Here is a 22,203-nt window from a genome sequence, read left to right on the forward strand (position 1 = left end):
AAAATCCGCAGTGCAATCCAAAAGGATGTTTTTTAACAATATTATTCACGAAAACGTTTCTTTTCTAAAACTAGGCAATCCCCAGGTATAGGACGGCGGTCTGAAAATAATCGAGTCTGGGTCAGACAATCCAGTGATTGACATCATGAGCATCGATCCACGCAATTGGGATCGATGACATGCATCAACCAAGTCAGCGAGCCTAACCAGCCGATCCCGTTAGTCGCCTTTTACGACAAGCATAGTCGCCTTTTACGGCAAGTATGGGTTGCTGAAGACCTATTCTACCCCGAAATCTTCCCAGAATGCGGCGTTAAACAACAGAGTCAAATTGTGCAAAACTTTCACTTAGGAAATTCATTAAACGCCTAAATATTCGGTTGTTTTACAAACTGACTGAAAAATATGTCCATCTGTATTATCACGATAACGAATTCCAAACATTTTTTATGTTTTATATCATCACCAAGAGACTGAAAATGTTAGGATTAAAAGTACATTTCTATATTGTTAGGCTTCTAATTCTGGCATAATTAATCTATTGTGATGTTTTTAAGCCCTTTTGACCGTCTAAATCATTTTTAGTCAATCTGTTAAATAAATTGGACAGATTTTGTGTCAAAATAATTGAAATATTTAGACATTTATCTATTGCCAAAGAAAATCACATTTTACAAATTGACTGTAATATATACACGCATTCAAAGGAAAAGACTATTAAAAAAACACCGTCTATCGCGCATCGAAGAACTTCCCAAACATAACACAGTGGAACAAGAATGAATCTGTTCAATGCTATTGCAAATGAAGGAAATCAAAATGCAAATGCAGTAAACTACGGTTATAACGAACTCAAAGGGACTACTAATTTTAGTTCGTTATAACCGTAATTCGTTATGAGCATATATACAGCATAACTACAGCATATAGTCGGGACTAAAAAGTTAGTTCGTTATATCCGTTAGTTCGTTATAAGCGTGTTCGTTATAACCGTAGTTTACTGTATCATAATTACAACCTACCAAATTTATATGTATAATGTTAGGCAGCTTCCTTGTTCGAGGAATGTATCCGTGAATATCCACATAAATGAACAATATCTCAAAGCTGTACAAAGAAACTTATTCGATGTCATGTGTCTCCGTAACAATGTAACAATCATATATTTGAAAACATATGTATCGTTTCGGGATATCATAACCCGTGTTATTTTCTCAACTGACCACTTAGTTTGTTTCGGGTGTTTCACATTGCAGGAGAAATCCTAATGGTAACAAACTTCACACTTACAGGCTGTTTAAGAAGGATTGTCGACCGGAGCCCTATCTACAAACCATTATATCAAAAAATAGGCGACGAAATGTCACTAAATTACGTTGTGGTAATCTACACCTCCACATTGAGACTGGTCGCTATAACACCCTCCACCCCCCCCCCCCCCCCCCTCCACCCCCCCAAACACACACACACACACACACACACACACCCCACCCCCACCCCACCCACGCACGCCATCTAGAATCTGAAGTTCATTTTCTTTTCTCTTTTAAATCATCTGATAAGACTTTTACTATGTTAACTGATAAGACTTTTACTGTGTTAACTGACGTCATGTCAAGCTCTGACGCCTCGTTAATCAAACTTTTAGTATCAACTATTAATGAAATGTTTGACAGGAGACAGAGTTTTACATAATATATGTCTTAGTCGATTGATATCTGTATATTTTAATACATTTTAATCTATTTTATTTTTCTATTAGGCATGATCTTACTAGTGTGTATCTGTTTTAAAATAGTATCTCGTAAGCCAAACTAGGCTGGATGGTATGATAAATTTAATATGATGTATCGTTATTGTTTCATGCCATGTGACACTTTAATAAACTATAGCTGTCTGTCTGTCTGTCTGTCAAGTCTCAAAAGTCAGCTGAGAAAGCCCACGTGACAACAAATCCATTGAGTTGGGTAACAATGAGTAATCAATCGACGTATTATCGCTTAACCCTTTAAACAAAGTATGCTGTTTTTACATCGGCACTTCACGCCATGATATGAGTGTATTCCCTTTGTTTTAGACCACCTACGCATGTAAACACTTACTTTTGACATATATCCACTGTACAAGATTACAGTGATTAATCAATTTCTATTGATCCTTTGACGGCTAGGAATGATCCGTTGATTTACAAAAAAAGGAAGGCCAAACATTGTCTCAGCTTTTGTTAGCTTCCTTGTGTTTAATACCGTAGGGTCGGTCGGGTAGTCTAGTGGATAAAGCGTTAACTCGTCACGCCGAAGACCCGGGTTCGATTATTTCGTGTATGTAATGAAATATTTAAATGACCATAAGCAGAAAAAGCCACCCACGAGCTCCATTCATTCACAGCACCATCTGTTTAAATCCATGAAATGTAATTTAGAATATGTCTTGTTGTATACAATATTTTCAACAAGGATTTTTTTTAATTTCTTATGTCACAGGTGCACATTAGGTTAAGTAATAAGAAAATTACACGTCGATTGAAACGTGGTGCTTTAATCACCGAAGTCCTATCTGTCCTGTTCGGTCTTTGTCCAGTTAAGGATATCTATACAATGAGCAATACATATCTTCAACCGGTAAGTCACGTTTTAATTAGCAAACCTATCTCGATTACAATGCAAAGAATAACACAGTTCCAAGTAGTAATTACTGCGATGTAATGAGGGGCCATCTGGTGTAGGACTGGAAGTGTATAAAAGTTGTGCTGTGTCGAGACATGAGCATCACTCTCAATATGAAGACTTTCCTGGTACTACTGGCGCTCTCCTGTGTTGCCACATGTTGGTGCTATCCTCTTCAGGATGGTCCCGGAGGACAAGAAAATGAAGGCCCTGGAGGTCCAGAAAATCCAGAAAGACAAGGCCCGGGAGGTCCTGAAGGTCCCGAAGGTCCCGGAGGACAAGAAAGACAAGGCCCGGGAGGTCCCGGAGGACCCGAAGGTCCCGGAGAAAGGGAAAGACAAGGCCCCGGAGGTCCCGGAGGTCCCGAAGGTCCCGGAGGACAAGAAAGACAAGGCCCCGGAGGTCCCGGAGGTCCCGAAGGTCCCGGAGGACAAGAAAGACAAGGCCCTGGAGGTCCCGAAGGTCCCGGAGGTCCCGAAGGTCCCGGAGGTCCCGGAGGACAAGAAAGACAAGGCCCAGGAGGTCCCGGAGGTCCCGAAGGTCCTGGAGGACAAGAAAGACAAGGCCCGGGAGGTCCCGAAGGTCCCGGAGGTCCCGAAGGTCCCGGAGGTCCCGGAGGACAAGAAAGACAAGGCCCCGGAGGTCCCGAAGGTCCCGGAGGTCCCGGAGGTCCCGGAGGACAAGAAAGACAAGGCCCAGGAGGTCCCGGAGGTCCCGAAGGTCCCGGAGGACAAGAAAGACAAGGCCCTGGAGGTCCCGAAGGTCCCGGGGGCCCCGGAGGACAAGGAAGACAAGGCCCAGGAGGTCCCGAAGGTCCCGGAGGCCCCGGAGGACAAGAAAGACAAGGCCCAGGAGGTCCCGGAGGTCCCGAAGGCCCCGGAGGACCCGAAGGTCCCGGAGGACAAGAAAGACAGGGCCCGGGAGGTCCCGGAGGTCCCGAAGGTCCCGGAGGACCCGAAGGTCCCGGAGGACAAGAAAGACAAGAAAGACAAGGCCCGGGAGGTCCCGAAGGTCCAGGAGGTCCCGAAGGTCCCGGAGGTCCCGGAGGACAAGAAAGACAAGGCCCTGGAGGTCCCGGAGGTCCCGAAGGTCCCGGAGGACAAGGAAGACAAGGCCCAGGAGGTCCCGAAGGTCCCGGAGGTCCCGGAGGACAAGAAAGACAAGGCCCAGGAGGTCCAGGAGGTCCCGAAGGTCCCGGAGGTCCCGGAGGACAAGAAAGACAAGGCCCTGGAGGTCCCGGAGGTCCCGAAGGTCCCGGAGGACAAGAAAGACAAGGCCCGGGAGGTCCCGAAGGTCCAGGAGGTCCCGAAGGTCCCGGAGGACAAGAAAGACAAGGCCCCGGAGGTCCCGAAGGTCCCGGAGGTCCCGGAGGTCCCGGAGGACAAGAAAGACAAGGCCCAGGAGGTCCCGGAGGTCCCGAAGGTCCCGGAGGACAAGAAAGACAAGGCCCTGGAGGTCCCGAAGGTCCCGGAGGTCCCGAAGGTCCCGGAGGTCCCGAAGGTCCCGGAGGTCCCGGAGGACAAGAAAGACAAGGCCCCGGAGGTCCCGAAGGTCCCGGAGGTCCCGGAGGTCCCGGAGGACAAGAAAGACAAGGCCCAGGAGGTCCCGGAGGTCCCGAAGGTCCCGGAGGACAAGAAAGACAAGGCCCTGGAGGTCCCGAAGGTCCCGGGGGCCCCGGAGGACAAGGAAGACAAGGCCCAGGAGGTCCCGAAGGTCCCGGAGGCCCCGGAGGACAAGAAAGACAAGGCCCAGGAGGTCCCGGAGGTCCCGAAGGCCCCGGAGGACCCGAAGGTCCCGGAGGACAAGAAAGACAGGGCCCGGGAGGTCCCGGAGGTCCCGAAGGTCCCGGAGGACCCGAAGGTCCCGGAGGACAAGAAAGACAAGAAAGACAAGGCCCGGGAGGTCCCGAAGGTCCAGGAGGTCCCGAAGGTCCCGGAGGTCCCGGAGGACAAGAAAGACAAGGACCAGGAGGTCCCGAAGGTCCCGGAGGTCCCGGAGGACAAGGAAGACAAGGCCCAGGAGGTCCCGAAGGTCCCGGAGGCCCCGGAGGACAAGGAAGACAAGGCCCAGGAGGTCCAGAAGGTCCCGGAGGCCCCGGAGGACAAGAAAGACAAGGCCCAGGAGGTCCCGGAGGTCCCGAAGGCCCCGGAGGACCCGAAGGTCCCGGAGGACAAGAAAGACAGGGCCCGGGAGGTCCCGGAGGTCCCGAAGGTCCCGGAGGACCCGAAGGTCCCGGAGGACAAGAAAGACAAGAAAGACAAGGCCCGGGAGGTCCCGAAGGTCCAGGAGGTCCCGAAGGTCCCGGAGGTCCCGGAGGACAAGAAAGACAAGGCCCTGGAGGTCCCGGAGGTCCCGAAGGTCCCGGAGGACCCGAAGGTCCCGGAGGACAAGAAAGACAAGGCCCAGGAGGTCCCGAAGGTCCCGGAGGTCCCGGAGGACAAGGAAGACAAGGCCCAGGAGGTCCCGAAGGTCCCGGAGGCCCCGGAGGACAAGAAAGACAAGGCCCAGGAGGTCCTGGAGGTCCCGAAGGTCCCGGAGGACAAGAAAGACAAGGTCCCGGAGGTCCTGAAGGTCCCGGAGGACAAGGAAGACAAGGCCCGGGAGGTCCCGGAGGTCCTGGGGGTCCCGAAGGTTTCGAAGGTCAAGGCACCGGAGAACAAGAGGGTGAAGCATCCACAGGTCCCGAAGATAGGCCAACACCTCCTCAACAAAGGAACTGACAAGGTTAGCTTGTTTCTCATTGCTTCGAGGGGTGGTCGGGTAGCCTAGGCTTGGTGGTTAAAGTGTTCGCTCGTCACGCCGAAGACCCGGGTTCGATTCCCGACATGGGTACAATGTGTGAAGCCCATTTCTGGTGTCCCCCACCGTGATATTGCTGGAATATTGCTAAAAGCGGCGTAAAACCATACTCACTCACTGCTTCGATTTCCAATGTACGTTTCTTGTACATAACTTAACGCAATGTAACATTAACTTTAATATTCACGGGATATATAACAAGATGAAAACGTTCAAAGCAAACTAGACCCAATATTTCCTCTTGTTTCATTATAAAGCTGTGCATACATCATTGTTGTTAGTGTTTTACCCAAGCTTTGCTTTCCTTTTCAGATGGCACTTCTTTGAAATAAAACCAATGAACACTGAAAGATTTTGTTGTACATATGTGTTACCTACCTGGATTTGTCATGGAAATGCATGTATAATTTGGTATATGAGAAACAAACACGTCTTAGAATTAGTATTTTCCACAGCAAAATAAACCTAAGACGTGGATGGACCAGTAGTCTAATCAGTTGATTAGAAAGCTGCTGTGGTTGGTTTGAATTCCAGGGTCGCCTTGATTGGTTTTCTTGTTTTGTCAGCGCCGTAACAATAACTGTCGGGTTTTCTTCACACATCAAGCTACCTCGCCATGATATATCTGATATAGTGTTCAAAGCTGCGTTAAACCAAACGTACTCACTTACTCACTAAGGAATAGGTTGACATTGTACAGCCAGACAATGCATTTTATCGCAGTTAGTTATTATACCGATTTCTCAACTAGTGTTTTGGAAGGGGCCTTATTTGAAGCGCCAATATTTCTTAGTTTGACTACAATATATGATTATGTCACGCGTATCAACATAACAATGCACATAAGGAACTGATAAATATGTAATGAAATACACTAGATGATTTGACCCACTTTAGGCGTATGTAGATAATATTGTACTTACGATACACGACAACTCCAAAACACATATTCCAAGACAACTTTAATTATGTATTTCCTTTTTTTTCACAGAATTTTCACACACAAAACTGAATTTGATCATTAGATCCACTCTTGTCCCATGTCTTTTTTGTTCGGGGGATTTACATACACTTCGCGCACAAGTTTTAAAATACAACCCTGGATCCCTTTCCGGTTTGTCCACTGCAACCCCCCAACTTCTCCAACATTCCAGAGGTATTGCACTGTTTTCGAATCGACGAATTTCTGCAAAATGGTGGCCGCATCATTCCCCAGCGGCGATTGAATTCGCTGTGTCACGCACGGTTGACAAAAGAAGTGTGAACATAAATATTCTACTTCACCTGGTTCCACAGTAAAATCTCGCTATGACACTAATTCATTAATCCCAAGAATCGGCACTGAATTTGTCAAAGTTTCTGTTGCTCTTGCAAGGGCGGGAAGAGAGGCGCCATCTTGACGATTCGAGTTGACGGTCGAAATCATGTCATCTTGAATTGAAACTTTCTCCACAATAAAGTCACAAATGTCAAAATGGAAATGAACAAAGGCTCCCTGACCATTTCGAACAATTCTCCGTCAAATTAAGCGTCACATGAAAATGTTTTGCTGCTCATATTAAAGACAATAGAACTTGCAAAGTTCTTGACAGTTGTAAGCAGCAACCTGAGTCGAGTGCCCTCATGGGGCGTGGTTGCTAGGAGATCGCGTGCTCAGGAAGGGGGAAAACAAAAAGCTTTAAAAACTAATAAAAAAATCCGCAGTGCAATCCAAAAGGATGTTTTTTAACAATATTATTCACGAAAACGTTTCTTTTCTAAAACTAGGCAATCCCCAGGTATAGGACGGCGGTCTGAAAATAATCGAGTCTGGGTCAGACAATCCAGTGATTGACATCATGAGCATCGATCCACGCAATTGGGATCGATGACATGCATCAACCAAGTCAGCGAGCCTAACCAGCCGATCCCGTTAGTCGCCTTTTACGACAAGCATAGTCGCCTTTTACGGCAAGTATGGGTTGCTGAAGACCTATTCTACCCCGAAATCTTCCCAGAATGCGGCGTTAAACAACAGAGTCAAATTGTGCAAAACTTTCACTTAGGAAATTCATTAAACGCCTAAATATTCGGTTGTTTTACAAACTGACTGAAAAATATGTCCATCTGTATTATCACGATAACGAATTCCAAACATTTTTTATGTTTTATATCATCACCAAGAGACTGAAAATGTTAGGATTAAAAGTACATTTCTATATTGTTAGGCTTCTAATTCTGGCATAATTAATCTATTGTGATGTTTTTAAGCCCTTTTGACCGTCTAAATCATTTTTAGTCAATCTGTTAAATAAATTGGACAGATTTTGTGTCAAAATAATTGAAATATTTAGACATTTATCTATTGCCAAAGAAAATCACATTTTACAAATTGACTGTAATATATACACGCATTCAAAGGAAAAGACTATTAAAAAAACACCGTCTATCGCGCATCGAAGAACTTCCCAAACATAACACAGTGGAACAAGAATGAATCTGTTCAATGCTATTGCAAATGAAGGAAATCAAAATGCAAATGCAGTAAACTAGGGTTATAACGAACTCAAAGGGACTACTAATTTTAGTTCGTTATAACCGTAATTCGTTATGAGCATATATACAGCATAACTACAGCATATAGTCGGGACTAAAAAGTTAGTTCGTTATATCCGTTAGTTCGTTATAAGCGTGTTCGTTATAACCGTAGTTTACTGTATCATAATTACAACCTACCAAATTTATATGTATAATGTTAGGCAGCTTCCTTGTTCGAGGAATGTATCCGTGAATATCCACATAAATGAACAATATCTCAAAGCTGTACAAAGAAACTTATTCGATGTCATGTGTCTCCGTAACAATGTAACAATCATATATTTGAAAACATATGTATCGTTTCGGGATATCATAACCCGTGTTATTTTCTCAACTGACCACTTAGTTTGTTTCGGGTGTTTCACATTGCAGGAGAAATCCTAATGGTAACAAACTTCACACTTACAGGCTGTTTAAGAAGGATTGTCGACCGGAGCCCTATCTACAAACCATTATATCAAAAAATAGGCGACGAAATGTCACTAAATTACGTTGTGGTAATCTACACCTCCACATTGAGACTGGTCGCTATAACACCCTCCACCCCCCCCCCCCCCCTCCACCCCCCCCCCCCCCCCCCCACCCCCCAAACACACACACACACACACACACACACCCCACCCCCACCCCACCCACGCACGCCATCTAGAATCTGAAGTTCATTTTCTTTTCTCTTTTAAATCATCTGATAAGACTTTTACTATGTTAACTGATAAGACTTTTACTGTGTTAACTGACGTCATGTCAAGCTCTGACGCCTCGTTAATCAAACTTTTAGTATCAACTATTAATGAAATGTTTGACAGGAGACAGAGTTTTACATAATATATGTCTTAGTCGATTGATATCTGTATATTTTAATACATTTTAATCTATTTTATTTTTCTATTAGGCATGATCTTACTAGTGTGTATCTGTTTTAAAATAGTATCTCGTAAGCCAAACTAGGCTGGATGGTATGATAAATTTAATATGATGTATCGTTATTGTTTCATGCCATGTGACACTTTAATAAACTATAGCTGTCTGTCTGTCTGTCTGTCAAGTCTCAAAAGTCAGCTGAGAAAGCCCACGTGACAACAAATCCATTGAGTTGGGTAACAATGAGTAATCAATCGACGTATTATCGCTTAACCCTTTAAACAAAGTATGCTGTTTTTACATCGGCACTTCACGCCATGATATGAGTGTATTCCCTTTGTTTTAGACCACCTACGCATGTAAACACTTACTTTTGACATATATCCACTGTACAAGATTACAGTGATTAATCAATTTCTATTGATCCTTTGACGGCTAGGAATGATCCGTTGATTTACAAAAAAAGGAAGGCCAAACATTGTCTCAGCTTTTGTTAGCTTCCTTGTGTTTAATACCGTAGGGTCGGTCGGGTAGCCTAGTGGATAAAGCGTTAACTCGTCACGCCGAAGACCCGGGTTCGATTATTTCGTGTATGTAATGAAATATTTAAATGACCATAAGCAGAAAAAGCCACCCACGAGCTCCATTCATTCACAGCACCATCTGTTTAAATCCATGAAATGTAATTTAGAATATGTCTTGTTGTATACAATATTTTCAACAAGGATTTTTTTTAATTTCTTATGTCACAGGTGCACATTAGGTTAAGTAATAAGAAAATTACACGTCGATTGAAACGTGGTGCTTTAATCACCGAAGTCCTATCTGTCCTGTTCGGTCTTTGTCCAGTTAAGGATATCTATACAATGAGCAATACATATCTTCAACCGGTAAGTCACGTTTTAATTAGCAAACCTATCTCGATTACAATGCAAAGAATAACACAGTTCCAAGTAGTAATTACTGCGATGTAATGAGGGGCCATCTGGTGTAGGACTGGAAGTGTATAAAAGTTGTGCTGTGTCGAGACATGAGCATCACTCTCAATATGAAGACTTTCCTGGTACTACTGGCGCTCTCCTGTGTTGCCACATGTTGGTGCTATCCTCTTCAGGATGGTCCCGGAGGACAAGAAAATGAAGGCCCTGGAGGTCCAGAAAATCCAGAAAGACAAGGCCCGGGAGGTCCTGAAGGTCCCGAAGGTCCCGGAGGACAAGAAAGACAAGGCCCGGGAGGTCCCGGAGGACCCAAAGGTCCCGGAGAAAGGGAAAGACAAGGCCCCGGAGGTCCCGAAGGTCCCGAAGGTCCCGGAGGACAAGAAAGACAAGGCCCCGGAGGTCCCGAAGGTCCCGGACGACAAGAAAGACAAGGCCCTGGAGGTCCCGAAGGTCCCGTAGGTCCCGGAGGACAAGAAAGACAAGGCCCAGGAGGTCCCGGAGGTCCCGAGGGTCCCGGAGGACAAGAAAGACAAGGCCCGGGAGGTCCCGAAGGTCCCGGAGGTCCCGAAGGTCCCGGAGGTCCCGGAGGACAAGAAAGACAAGGCCCCAGAGGTCCCGAAGGTCCCGGAGGTCCCGGAGGTCCCGGAGGACAAGAAAGACAAGGCCCAGGAGGTCCCGGAGGTCCCGAAGGTCCCGGAGGACAAGAAAGACAAGGCCCTGGAGGTCCCGAAGGTCCCGGGGGCCCCGGAGGACAAGGAAGACAAGGCCCAGGAGGTCCCGAAGGTCCTGGAGGCCCCGGAGGACAAGAAAGACAAGGCCCAGGAGGTCCCGGAGGTCCCGAAGGCCCCGGAGGACCCGAAGGTCCCGGAGGACAAGAAAGACAAGGCCCAGGAGGTCCCGGAGGTCCCGAAGGCCCCGGAGGACCCGAAGGTCCCGGAGGACAAGAAAGACAAGGCCCGGGAGGTCCCGAAGGTCCAGGAGGTCCCGAAGGTCCCGGAGGTCCCGGAGGACAAGAAAGACAAGGCCCTGGAGGTCCCGGAGGTCCCGAAGGTCCCGGAGGACCCGAAGGTCCCGGAGGACAAGAAAGACAAGGACCAGGAGGTCCCGAAGGTCCCGGAGGCCCCGGAGGACAAGGAAGACAAGGCCCAGGAGGTCCCGGAGGCCCCGGAGGACAAGAAAGACAAGGCCCAGGAGGTCCCGGAGGTCCCGAAGGCCCCGGAGGACCCGAAGGTCCCGGAGGACAAGAAAGACAGGGCCCGGGAGGTCCCGGAGGTCCCGAAGGTCCCGGAGGACCCGAAGGTCCCGGAGGACAAGAAAGACAAGAAAGACAAGGCCCGGGAGGTCCCGAAGGTCCAGGAGGTCCCGAAGGTCCCGGAGGTCCCGGAGGACAAGAAAGACAAGGCCCTGGAGGTCCCGGAGGTCCCGAAGGTCCCGGAGGACCCGAAGGTCCCGGAGGACAAGAAAGACAAGGCCCAGGAGGTCCCGGAGGTCCCGGAGGACAAGGAAGACAAGGCCCAGGAGGTCCCGAAGGTCCCGGAGGCCCCGGAGGACAAGAAAGACAAGGCCCAGGAGGTCCTGGAGGTCCCGAAGGTCCCGGAGGACAAGAAAGACAAGGTCCCGGAGGTCCTGAAGGTCCCGGAGGACAAGGAAGACAAGGCCCGGGAGGTCCCGGAGGTCCTGGGGGTCCCGAAGGTTTCGAAGGTCAAGGCACCGGAGAACAAGAGGGTGAAGCATCCACAGGTCCCGAAGATAGGCCAACACCTCCTCAACAAAGGAACTGACAAGGTTAGCTTGTTTCTCATTGCTTCGAGGGGTGGTCGGGTAGCCTAGGCTTGGTGGTTAAAGCGTTCGCTCGTCACGCCGAAGACCCGGGTTCGATTCCCGACATGGGTACAATGTGTGAAGCCCATTTCTGGTGTCCCCCACCGTGATATTGCTGGAATATTGCTAAAAGCGGCGTAAAACCATACTCACTCACTGCTTCGATTTCCAATGTACGTTTCTTGTACATAACTTAACGCAATGTAACATTAACTTTAATATTCACGGGATATATAACAAGATGAAAACGTTCAAAGCAAACTAGACCCAATATTTCCTCTTGTTTCATTATAAAGCTGTGCATACATCATTGTTGTTAGTGTTTTACCCAAGCTTTGCTTTCCTTTTCAGATGGCACTTCTTTGAAATAAAACCAATGAACACTGAAAGATTTTGTTGTACATATGTGTTACCTACCTGGATTTGTCATGGAAATGCATGTATAATTTGGTATATGAGAAACAAACACGTCTTAGAATTAGTATTTTCCACAGCAAAATAAACCTAAGAGGTGGATGGACCAGTAGTCTAATCAGTTGATTAGAAAGCTGCTGTGGTTGGTTTGAATTCCAGGGTCGCCTTGATTGGTTTTCTTGTTTTGTCAGCGCCGTAACAATAACTGTCGGGTTTTCTTCACACGTCAAGCTACCTCGCCATGATATATCTGATATAGTGTTCAAAGCTGCGTTAAACCAAACGTACTCACTTACTCACTAAGGAATAGGTTGACATTGTACAGCCAGACAATGCATTTTATCGCAGTTAGTTATTATACCGATTTCTCAACTAGTGTTTTGGAAGGGGCCTTATTTGAAGCGCCAATATTTCTTAGTTTGACTACAATATATGATTATGTCACGCGTATCAACATAACAATGCACATAAGGAACTGATAAATATGTAATGAAATACACTAGATGATTTGACCCACTTTAGGCGTATGTAGATAATATTGTACTTACGATACACGACAACTCCAAAACACATATTCCAAGACAACTTTAATTATGTATTTCCTTTTTTTTCACAGAATTTTCACACACAAAACTGAATTTGATCATTAGATCCACTCTTGTCCCATGTCTTTTTTGTTCGGGGGATTTACATACACTTCGCGCACAAGTTTTAAAATATTACCCTGGATCCCTTTCCGGTTTGTCCACTGCAACCCCACAACTTCTCCAACATTCCAGAGGTATTGCACTGTTTTCGAATCGACGAATTTCTGCAAAATGGTGGCCGCATCATTCCCCAGCGGCGATTGCATTCGCTGTGTCACGCACGGTTGACAAAAGAAGTGTGAACATAAATATTCTTCTTCATCTGGTTCCACAGTAAAATCTCGCTATGACACTAATTCATTAATCCCAAGAATCGGCACTGAATTTGTCAAAGTTTCTGTTGCTCTTGCAAGGGCGGGAAGAGAGGCGCCATCTTGACGATTCGAGTTGACGGTCGAAATCATGTCATCTTGAATTGAAACTTTCTCCACAATAAAGTCACAAATGTCAAAATGGAAATGACCAAAGGCTCCCTGACCATTTCGAACAATTTTCCGTCACATGAAAATGTTTTGCTGCTCATATTAAAGACAATAGAACTTGCAAAGTTCTTGACAGTTGTAAGCAGCAACCTGAGTCGAGTGCCCTCATGGGGCGTGGTTGCTAGGAGATCGCGTGCTCAGGAAGGGGGAAAACAAAAAGCTTTAAAAACTAATAAAAAAATCCGCAGTGCAATCCAAAAGGATGTTTTTTAACAATATTATTCACGAAAACGTTTCTTTTCTAAAACTAGGCAATCCCCAGGTATAGGACGGCGGTCTGAAAATAATCGAGTCTGGGTCAGACAATCCAGTGATTGACATCATGAGCATCGATCCACGCAATTGGGATCGATGACATGCATCAACCAAGTCAGCGAGCCTAACCAGCCGATCCCGTTAGTCGCCTTTTACGACAAGCATAGTCGCCTTTTACGGCAAGTATGGGTTGCTGAAGACCTATTCTACCCCGAAATCTTCCCAGAATGCGGCGTTAAACAACAGAGTCAAATTGTGCAAAACTTTCACTTAGGAAATTCATTAAACGCCTAAATATTCGGTTGTTTTACAAACTGACTGAAAAATATGTCCATCTGTATTATCACGATAACGAATTCCAAACATTTTTTATGTTTTATATCATCACCAAGAGACTGAAAATGTTAGGATTAAAAGTACATTTCTATATTGTTAGGCTTCTAATTCTGGCATAATTAATCTATTGTGATGTTTTTAAGCCCTTTTGACCGTCTAAATCATTTTTAGTCAATCTGTTAAATAAATTGGACAGATTTTGTGTCAAAATAATTGAAATATTTAGACATTTATCTATTGCCTAAGAAAATCACATTTTACAAATTGACTGTAATATATACACGCATTCAAAGGAAAAGACTATTAAAAAAACACCGTCTATCGCGCATCGAAGAACTTCCCAAACATAACACAGTGGAACAAGAATGAATCTGTTCAATGCTATTGCAAATGAAGGAAATCAAAATGCAAATGCAGTAAACTACGGTTATAACGAACTCAAAGGGACTACTAATTTTAGTTCGTTATAACCGTAATTCGTTATGAGCATATATACAGCATAACTACAGCATATAGTCGGGACTAAAAAGTTAGTTCGTTATATCCGTTAGTTCGTTATAAGCGTGTTCGTTATAACCGTAGTTTACTGTATCATAATTACAACCTACCAAATTTATATGTATAATGTTAGGCAGCTTCCTTGTTCGAGGAATGTATCCGTGAATATCCACATAAATGAACAATATCTCAAAGCTGTACAAAGAAACTTATTCGATGTCATGTGTCTCCGTAACAATGTAACAATCATATATTTGAAAACATATGTATCGTTTCGGGATATCATAACCCGTGTTATTTTCTCAACTGACCACTTAGTTTGTTTCGGGTGTTTCACATTGCAGGAGAAATCCTAATGGTAACAAACTTCACACTTACAGGCTGTTTAAGAAGGATTGTCGACCGGAGCCCTATCTACAAACCATTATATCAAAAAATAGGCGACGAAATGTCACTAAATTACGTTGTGGTAATCTACACCTCCACATTGAGACTGGTCGCTATAACACCCTCCACCCCCCCCCTCCCCCCCCCCCCCCCCCCCCCCCCCCAAACACACACACACACACACACACACACACCCCACCCCCACCCCACCCACGCACGCCATCTAGAATCTGAAGTTCATTTTCTTTTCTCTTTTAAATCATCTGATAAGACTTTTACTATGTTAACTGATAAGACTTTTACTGTGTTAACTGACGTCATGTCAAGCTCTGACGCCTCGTTAATCAAACTTTTAGTATCAACTATTAATGAAATGTTTGACAGGAGACAGAGTTTTACATAATATATGTCTTAGTCGATTGATATCTGTATATTTTAATACATTTTAATCTATTTTATTTTTCTATTAGGCATGATCTTACTAGTGTGTATCTGTTTTAAAATAGTATCTCGTAAGCCAAACTAGGCTGGATGGTATGATAAATTTAATATGATGTATCGTTATTGTTTCATGCCATGTGACACTTTAATAAACTATAGCTGTCTGTCTGTCTGTCTGTCAAGTCTCAAAAGTCAGCTGAGAAAGCCCACGTGACAACAAATCCATTGAGTTGGGTAACAATGAGTAATCAATCGACGTATTATCGCTTAACCCTTTAAACAAAGTATGCTGTTTTTACATCGGCACTTCACGCCATGATATGAGTGTATTCCCTTTGTTTTAGACCACCTACGCATGTAAACACTTACTTTTGACATATATCCACTGTACAAGATTACAGTGATTAATCAATTTCTATTGATCCTTTGACGGCTAGGAATGATCCGTTGATTTACAAATAAAGGAAGGCCAAACATTGTCTCAGCTTTTGTTAGCTTCCTTGTGTTTAATACCGTAGGGTCGGTCGGGTAGCCTAGTGGATAAAGCGAAGACCCGGGTTCGATTCCCGACATGGGTACATTGTGAATGCTAAAAACGGCGTAAAACCATACTCACTCACTCACTCACTTTAATACCGTATTTTCCTCAAAAGCGCAGCACCAATTGCTCTGTTTGTTTTACGTCGCTTTTAGCAATATCCCAGCAGCAGAAATGGGCTTCACACATTGTACCTATGTGGGGAATCGAACCCGGGTCTTTGGCGTGACGAGCGAATACTTTAACCACTAGGCTACCCGACCGCCCCCTGGCCTTATGGGACCCGTGTAGATTCCGGGGTAGAATAGGTCTTCAGCAACCCATTCTTGCCGTAAAAGGCGACTATGTTTGTCGTAAAAGGCGACTAACGGGATCGGGTGGTTAGGCTCGCTGACTTGGTTGATGCATGTCATCGATCCCAATTGCGTGGATCGATGCTCATGATATCAATCACTGGATTGTCTGGTCCAGATTCGATTATTTTCAGACCGCCGTCATATAGCTGGAATATTGCTGCGTGCGGCGTTAAACAAGAAACCAACCAACCAACCCTGGCCTTATGGGAGACAGTCCTCCCTAATGTCCACCCCTTTTTTTCCTTTTTCTGCAAGTACTTTCTCTCTCTCTCTCTCTCTCTCTCTCTCTCTCTCTCTCTCTCTGGCTTTCTGTTTGTTTGTTTGTTGTTTAACGCCACACCCTGCAATTTTTCAGCTATATGACCGCGGTCTGTAAATAATCAATTCGGACCAGACAATCCAGTGATTGATGTCATGACCCTCGATCTACGCAATAGGGATACGATGACATTCATCAACCAAGTCAGCGAGACTGACCACACGCATACGCACACACAAGCAAGTCGCCATAGAAGTGCAATAATCTTTAACAGAGCGTTAAAACCCCATTTCACCTCATTCACTTTACCTTTTGTTTATCCAAGTCTCTCTTAAATACGAGACACTAAATAAATATACCACGACTGTGAGGTGTAACGATGTTACTGGTATGAAATAGTTACATAAGTCATAAGTGTAGTTACTGACAACAGCGTGCAAATATCTCCAGATTTCTCTCAGTCAGAACACAAATCACGTCTTTACGACAAGGAAACCTTCGTTTGGAAACTTACGTGAACGTGGATTCAGGTCTCGTCGAAAGTCAGTAAATCAGACATCAATATACCTATGTGTGAGGTGTGTCGTGTGTCTCTCTCCCGTCCGCAGATAAGACGGTCATTCGCCTGGGCTGCCCTGAATAACTGTTTCACCGGGTAGACTGTGCTCGTCATTGCACAAACACTGTGTATTTCTCCACTGATGAACGACGATCCACTGTCAGAAATGACGTTGAGGTTATGTATCGACGCCATTACAGATCTACACAAAACAAACTGTTAAGCACGGGTCGGATTGTCCTGATCTTAAACAACTCGCCAGACCCTCTCTTTTGCTTATCTTAGTATGAATCAAAATGTCGTTGTGTTTCATTACATTTTCACCCATTTTTATGTCACAGTGAAAAGGGTCAGATTATTTGTTTTTCACAATGCATTCTTATCAGGACATCCATCAAGTCCGACGAAAGAATTATTGCTTGGGTACAACCCAAGATATATTATATAAACTGACGTCCAAAAGAAACTTTACCAGAGTTTGAAATCACTCTTGCTCAAAAACAACAAAATATACATGCATGAAGTAAAGTGTATTGAGAAGATCAATATATCAACATAATCAACACTGAAAATGACAATCATATCGCGACCAAGAATGACGTCAGATACCCCCCCCCCCCCCCCCCCCCCCCCAAAGTTGGGTGTGGTACAAAGCTCGAGCTTTCCGAATCATGGACAATAGGCAGAGTACATAAACAATCGTTCACGTTCAATAACAAGTCAGTAGTAGCGTGTGTGACCACCAAATGCCTCAATACACGCAAAAACTCTTCGACGCACAGAAAAAGTCAGTCGTCTGATGAGGTCACGTGGGATTCGACGCCATTCGTCTTGGAGGGTCGTTGTCGAACACTACGATCCATCAAGTCCCAGATGTGTTCTATGGGGGACATGTCGGGTGAGCATGCAGGCCACGGCAGGACGTTGACGTTGTTGGCTGCAAGGAAGTTAGTGACAATTCTGGCTGTATGGGCTCTTGCGTTGTCATGCTGATAAATGACACCACTGGACGAAGAATGTTATCCATGCACTGCTGAGCTGTCAAGTTTCCGTCAACGATGACCAGCGGTGTCCTCTCCTGCCCACAGATCCCTCCCCACATCATGACACTCCGTGCACCATATGATACGACCTCCTGCACGCAACAGGTCGCCGTTCGTTCACCCCTTCGGCGGTAAACACGTTGTCTTCCATCAGCCCTAAAAATACAGAATCGACTTTCGTCAGGGAAGAAAACCCTCTGCCAGTCACGTCGTTGCCAATGTCGTACAGTCCGGGCCCATCACAATCGCAGACGACGTTGTTGCGCTGTCAATAGCTGTCCTCTGTATGGTCTAAAAGCCCTGATTCCATGAGCCCTGAGTCTCCTGGCCACTGTCTGTCGACTAACCCTGTGACCTAAGGCATTTGTCGCCGATGACGTCACTGTCAGGAAGCGATTTCGGAGGTGGAAGGTACGCAAGTACCGGTCATCATGGGGCGTGTTCACCCTGGGTCTGCCTGTTCTTGGCCTTTCAGCGGTCCGCCCTGTCTGTCTGTAACGTTGCATCAAGTTGGTAACGGCAACGGCAACACGGGAGCAACCGAAGGTTCGTGCAATATGGGCGTGGGTGGCTCCCAACTGTACCATACCCAAGGCTCGTTCACATTGCTCGACTGTGAGTCCTGGCATTTCTTTTGTGTTTTTTTTATCACTGTGGATATCGGACTTGCCGTTGCAGCGTGCATTTGCAGTTGTCCGTGGTGCACGTGTTTTTCACTTTTTCGCGTGTTATCTCGCAAACATATAACAGACGATTAACATTTTCTGCATACACTATTGTTGTATTTAGGTTATGTGTATTAGATAAGACTTCATCTAAAAAAAATTTATACTTTGAAATTTATATTTTCAGTTGGTAAAGTTTCTTTTGGAGGTCAGTTTATTTTGTTCAGGCTTTGTCTGGAATATATTGTGGGGGGTAAACCCCGCTTTGAACAGTACTTCAGTAATGTTGTGCTGTGACAACTTGATGTGGGATGAAAGTCAGAATTGATGGTCACAGATGTCAACCGCTTTAAAACCACGTACACAAGTAGCATAATCAAGGCCAAACTGAGATTCGAACACCGATCATATAATTCTTTGCACGCCCAAGAGACAGCGAATTGCGGCACCTGAGACGACTGAACCATCCTTGATGTGAAATATTTACACCATTCGGGCCCCAAACCGTTTACATCTAAAGTATTTCGATTGAAACGATATTTTGTCATGAGTGAGTGAGTATGGTTTCACGCTACTTTTAGCAATTTTCCAGCAATATCACGGCGGGGGACACCACAAATGGTCTTCACACATTGTAACCATGTCGGGAATCGAACCTGGGTCTTCGGCATCACGAGCGAACGCTTTAACCAGAAGGCTACCCGACAGCCCCTATTTTGTCACGAGATCTCTGTCCTTGGAGGCCAGTACATATTACCATAAATAATCAAGTCTGAACCAGACAATCCAGTGATTGACATCATGAGGATCGATCCACCGAAATGGGATACGATGACATGCATCAACAATTCAGCAAGACTGACCACCCTATCCCGTTAGTCGCCTCTTACGACAAGCATAGTCGCCTTTTACGACAAGCATAGTCGCCTGTAACGGCAAACATGGGTAGCTGAAGACCTATTTTAACCCCGGATCTTCACGGGTCGGGTCGTGTAGCAGTACGGAGCTATATGACAGCGAGGAATCGATTTGGCTTTTCAAGAAACTACAAGAAAGCATCTTCCCGAGGCAAGTGAGAGTTAACTGACTATAAAAGTCCAGTTTCCATCCTTGCCGAACTAGGCTGGAATTATGGAGATACATTCTGGCTGGACTAACGAGATTATGCATTGTCCAATCACAATCCTGCAACGAAATCGAAATCTGAATTGATAATCTCAAGAAGACAATACGAATCCTAACCCAGGAGCAACTGTAACCGCCAGTTCCAGATAATAGCACTTATATAAAGACCTGCATGCAATGTGTGGCTGTTTGCACTAATCCGGAGTTTTATGGTGCTAGCCCACTGAGATACAATGACGCAGTTTTACATGCATACCTAACTCAAGGCAGTGCACTGATTCCAAGCCGACAATTCCTAGTTTTATGTCCATAAGTCCAAGCACCATGCAGGGTAACAGCAAGTACTGTCTATAAACATCGTTCCTGACAGAATCTGACCCGTGAAGATACCCAGGTACAAAAGGTCTTCAGCAATCCGTGCTTGCCGTAAAAGGCGACTCTGCTTGTTGCTCGCTAACTTGGTTGATGCAGGTCATCGATCCCAATTGTGTGGATCGATGCTCGTGATATTAATCACTAGACTGTCCGGTCCAGACTAGATTATCTACAGACCGCCGTCACATAGCTGAAATATTGTTGAGTGTGGCGTTAAACAACAAACCAACCAACCAGCCTGACAGAATCACTATCCACTGCACGCACCACAGGTGTTATAATTGAACAGAGTGAGTGAGTTTGGATTTATGCTGCTTTTAGCAATATTCCAGCAATATCAGGGCGGTGGACACCAGAAATGGGCTTCACACATTGTACCCATGTCAGGAATCGAACCTGGGTCTTCGGCGTGATGAGCGAACGCTTTAACTACAAGGCTACGTCAGCTGTGGAATGATCGAGGGCTTATAAACGGTAACAAACTTAGAACATATAGACTCTTTAAGGGCTCGCTTAACACTGAACCATATGTTCAACTTATAATGGACCGATCTTATCGAAGTACACTCCCCAAAATACGTACAGGAACTTTACCTCTTGAAATAGAGACCGGTAGATTTTCACGACCGACTGTCCCCTTGGAAGAAAGGATATGTAAAATGTGTGACTCTAAAGCAATCGAAGATGAAATCCACTTTCTAACTGAATGTACCTTTTATTCTGATTTAAGATATGATTTATGGAATTATATTACCTCCTTGGAGCCCTCCTTCCCAACCTTTTCTCCACTGCAACAGACCTGTTATCTAATGAATACTACACGTATAAGTAAATCCCTAGCCTCCCTTGTCTACAGAATGTACAGGCGCCGTAAACTTTATATAAACTGTTAGCTTTTATTTTAATTACTTTTTATCCCATCCATAATGTTATGCATTGTCTTATATATGCACGTAGGTGTGTAGGCGGGTGTGCTTATGTACGTTAGTACACAGTGCCTCTCATTTATATCATCTGTTGTATTTAATGTATGTTCATACTGTATTCAGTACGACACTTGTATGGTTGTATGTGTGTATGTATATATGGATCGATATGTGTATGGATGGATATAGGTATGGTTGTATGTGTGTATGTATATATGGATCGACATGTGTATGGATGGATAAAGGTATGGATGTATGGTTGTATGTGTGTTAGTATATTTGGATTGAGGTGTGTTTGAATGGATATAGGTATGGATGTGTGTTAGTATATTTGGATTGAGATGTGTTTGAACGGACTTAGGTATGGATGGACCTGTGTATGTATAATACGGATTGATTTATGTTTGATGGATATAGGTATGTATGTAGGTTGGTATGTTAGTATGTATGCTGGTTATACACGTAGGTGAGTATACACGATTGATGAATTAAGTTGTGTGTATATGGACGCATATGTGTATAGATGTATGACATGTATGAGATTGTCGTGAGTGTTTTGTATGAGATTGCTGCGAGTCTTCTGAATGAGATTGTTGTGAGTGTTCTGTGTGAAACTGTTGTGAGTGTTCTGAATGAGATTGCTATGAGTGTTATGTATGAGACTGCTGTGAGTGTCCTGTATGAGATTGCTGTGAGCGTCCTGTATGCTTACCTGTTTGAATGCTTTGAGCGGGATTTTAATGCGGATGTGTGTGTGGGTGTATCGGTATGGGTGTGGGTGTGGGTGTGGGTGTGGGTGTGGGTGTAGTAATATATAAAGTTGCAACTAATTTTTCCTTTCTTTTTTTTATATATTTTAAATGTACCATTATGTAATTAGTGTCTCGTAGGCCAACTGGCCGGGTGCTGTTTTTTTAATGAAATATTTATATGTCCATATATTTAGTACTGCAGCATGTGACACTTTAATAAAATAATTTTCTTCTTCTTCTTCTTCTCCTAACTCAAGGCAGTGCACTGATTCCAAGCCGACAATTCCTAGTTTTAAGTCCATAAGTCCAAGCACCATGCAGGGTGACAGCAAGTACTGTCTATAAACATCGTTCCTGACAGAATCTGACCCGTGAAGATACCCAGGTACAAAAGGTCTTCAGCAATCCGTGCTTGCCGTAAAAGGCGACTCTGCTTGTTGCTCGCTAACTTGGTTGATGCAGGTCATCGATCCCAATTGTGTG

General features: G+C 44.8%; 3 protein-coding genes across 7 annotated transcripts in view; 2 read left to right on the forward strand and 1 right to left on the reverse strand.

The window, feature by feature from the left end:
- The window catches only part of LOC139470506 (uncharacterized transporter YutK-like), an 86,684-nt gene extending 69,823 nt beyond the window's left edge, over nucleotides 1-16,861 (reverse strand). The window contains exon 1 of the mRNA XM_071252909.1: nucleotides 16,790-16,861. The gene's annotated coding sequence lies outside the window, so the exon portion shown is untranslated. The remainder of the gene's footprint in view (nucleotides 1-16,789) is intronic.
- On the forward strand, nucleotides 2,743-5,815 carry LOC139470275 (uncharacterized). 3 transcript variants are annotated; one of them, XM_071252627.1, is made up of 5 exons: nucleotides 2,757-3,128; nucleotides 3,327-3,704; nucleotides 3,978-4,130; nucleotides 4,227-5,390; nucleotides 5,778-5,815. In XM_071252627.1, the coding sequence occupies exons 1-5, from the start codon at nucleotides 2,847-2,849 to the stop codon at nucleotides 5,790-5,792; spliced, it is 1,992 nt and encodes a 663-aa protein (XP_071108728.1). In that variant the 5' UTR covers nucleotides 2,757-2,846; the 3' UTR covers nucleotides 5,793-5,815. The 3 variants fall into 3 exon arrangements, with proteins under 3 accessions (XP_071108726.1, XP_071108727.1, XP_071108728.1); XM_071252625.1 differs by lacking the exon at nucleotides 3,978-4,130 and having other exon boundaries at nucleotides 2,743-3,128; nucleotides 3,327-3,968; nucleotides 4,158-5,390; XM_071252626.1 differs by lacking the exon at nucleotides 3,978-4,130 and having other exon boundaries at nucleotides 2,743-3,128; nucleotides 3,327-3,950; nucleotides 4,158-5,390.
- On the forward strand, nucleotides 9,929-12,051 carry LOC139470277 (uncharacterized). Of its 3 annotated transcripts, none has more exons than XM_071252628.1 (4): nucleotides 9,929-10,291; nucleotides 10,472-10,951; nucleotides 10,994-11,626; nucleotides 12,014-12,051. In XM_071252628.1, the coding sequence occupies exons 1-4, from the start codon at nucleotides 10,019-10,021 to the stop codon at nucleotides 12,026-12,028; spliced, it is 1,401 nt and encodes a 466-aa protein (XP_071108729.1). In that variant the 5' UTR covers nucleotides 9,929-10,018; the 3' UTR covers nucleotides 12,029-12,051. The 3 variants fall into 3 exon arrangements, with proteins under 3 accessions (XP_071108729.1, XP_071108731.1, XP_071108730.1); XM_071252630.1 differs by having other exon boundaries at nucleotides 9,929-10,249; XM_071252629.1 differs by having other exon boundaries at nucleotides 9,929-10,240; nucleotides 10,454-10,951.
- Nucleotides 16,862-22,203: the final 5,342 nt, after the last annotated feature.

This window comes from Haliotis cracherodii, unplaced genomic scaffold, assembly GCF_022045235.1.
Source record: "Haliotis cracherodii isolate W230 unplaced genomic scaffold, xgHalCrac1.p SCAF_20, whole genome shotgun sequence".
NCBI lineage: Eukaryota > Metazoa > Mollusca > Gastropoda > Lepetellida > Haliotidae > Haliotis > Haliotis cracherodii.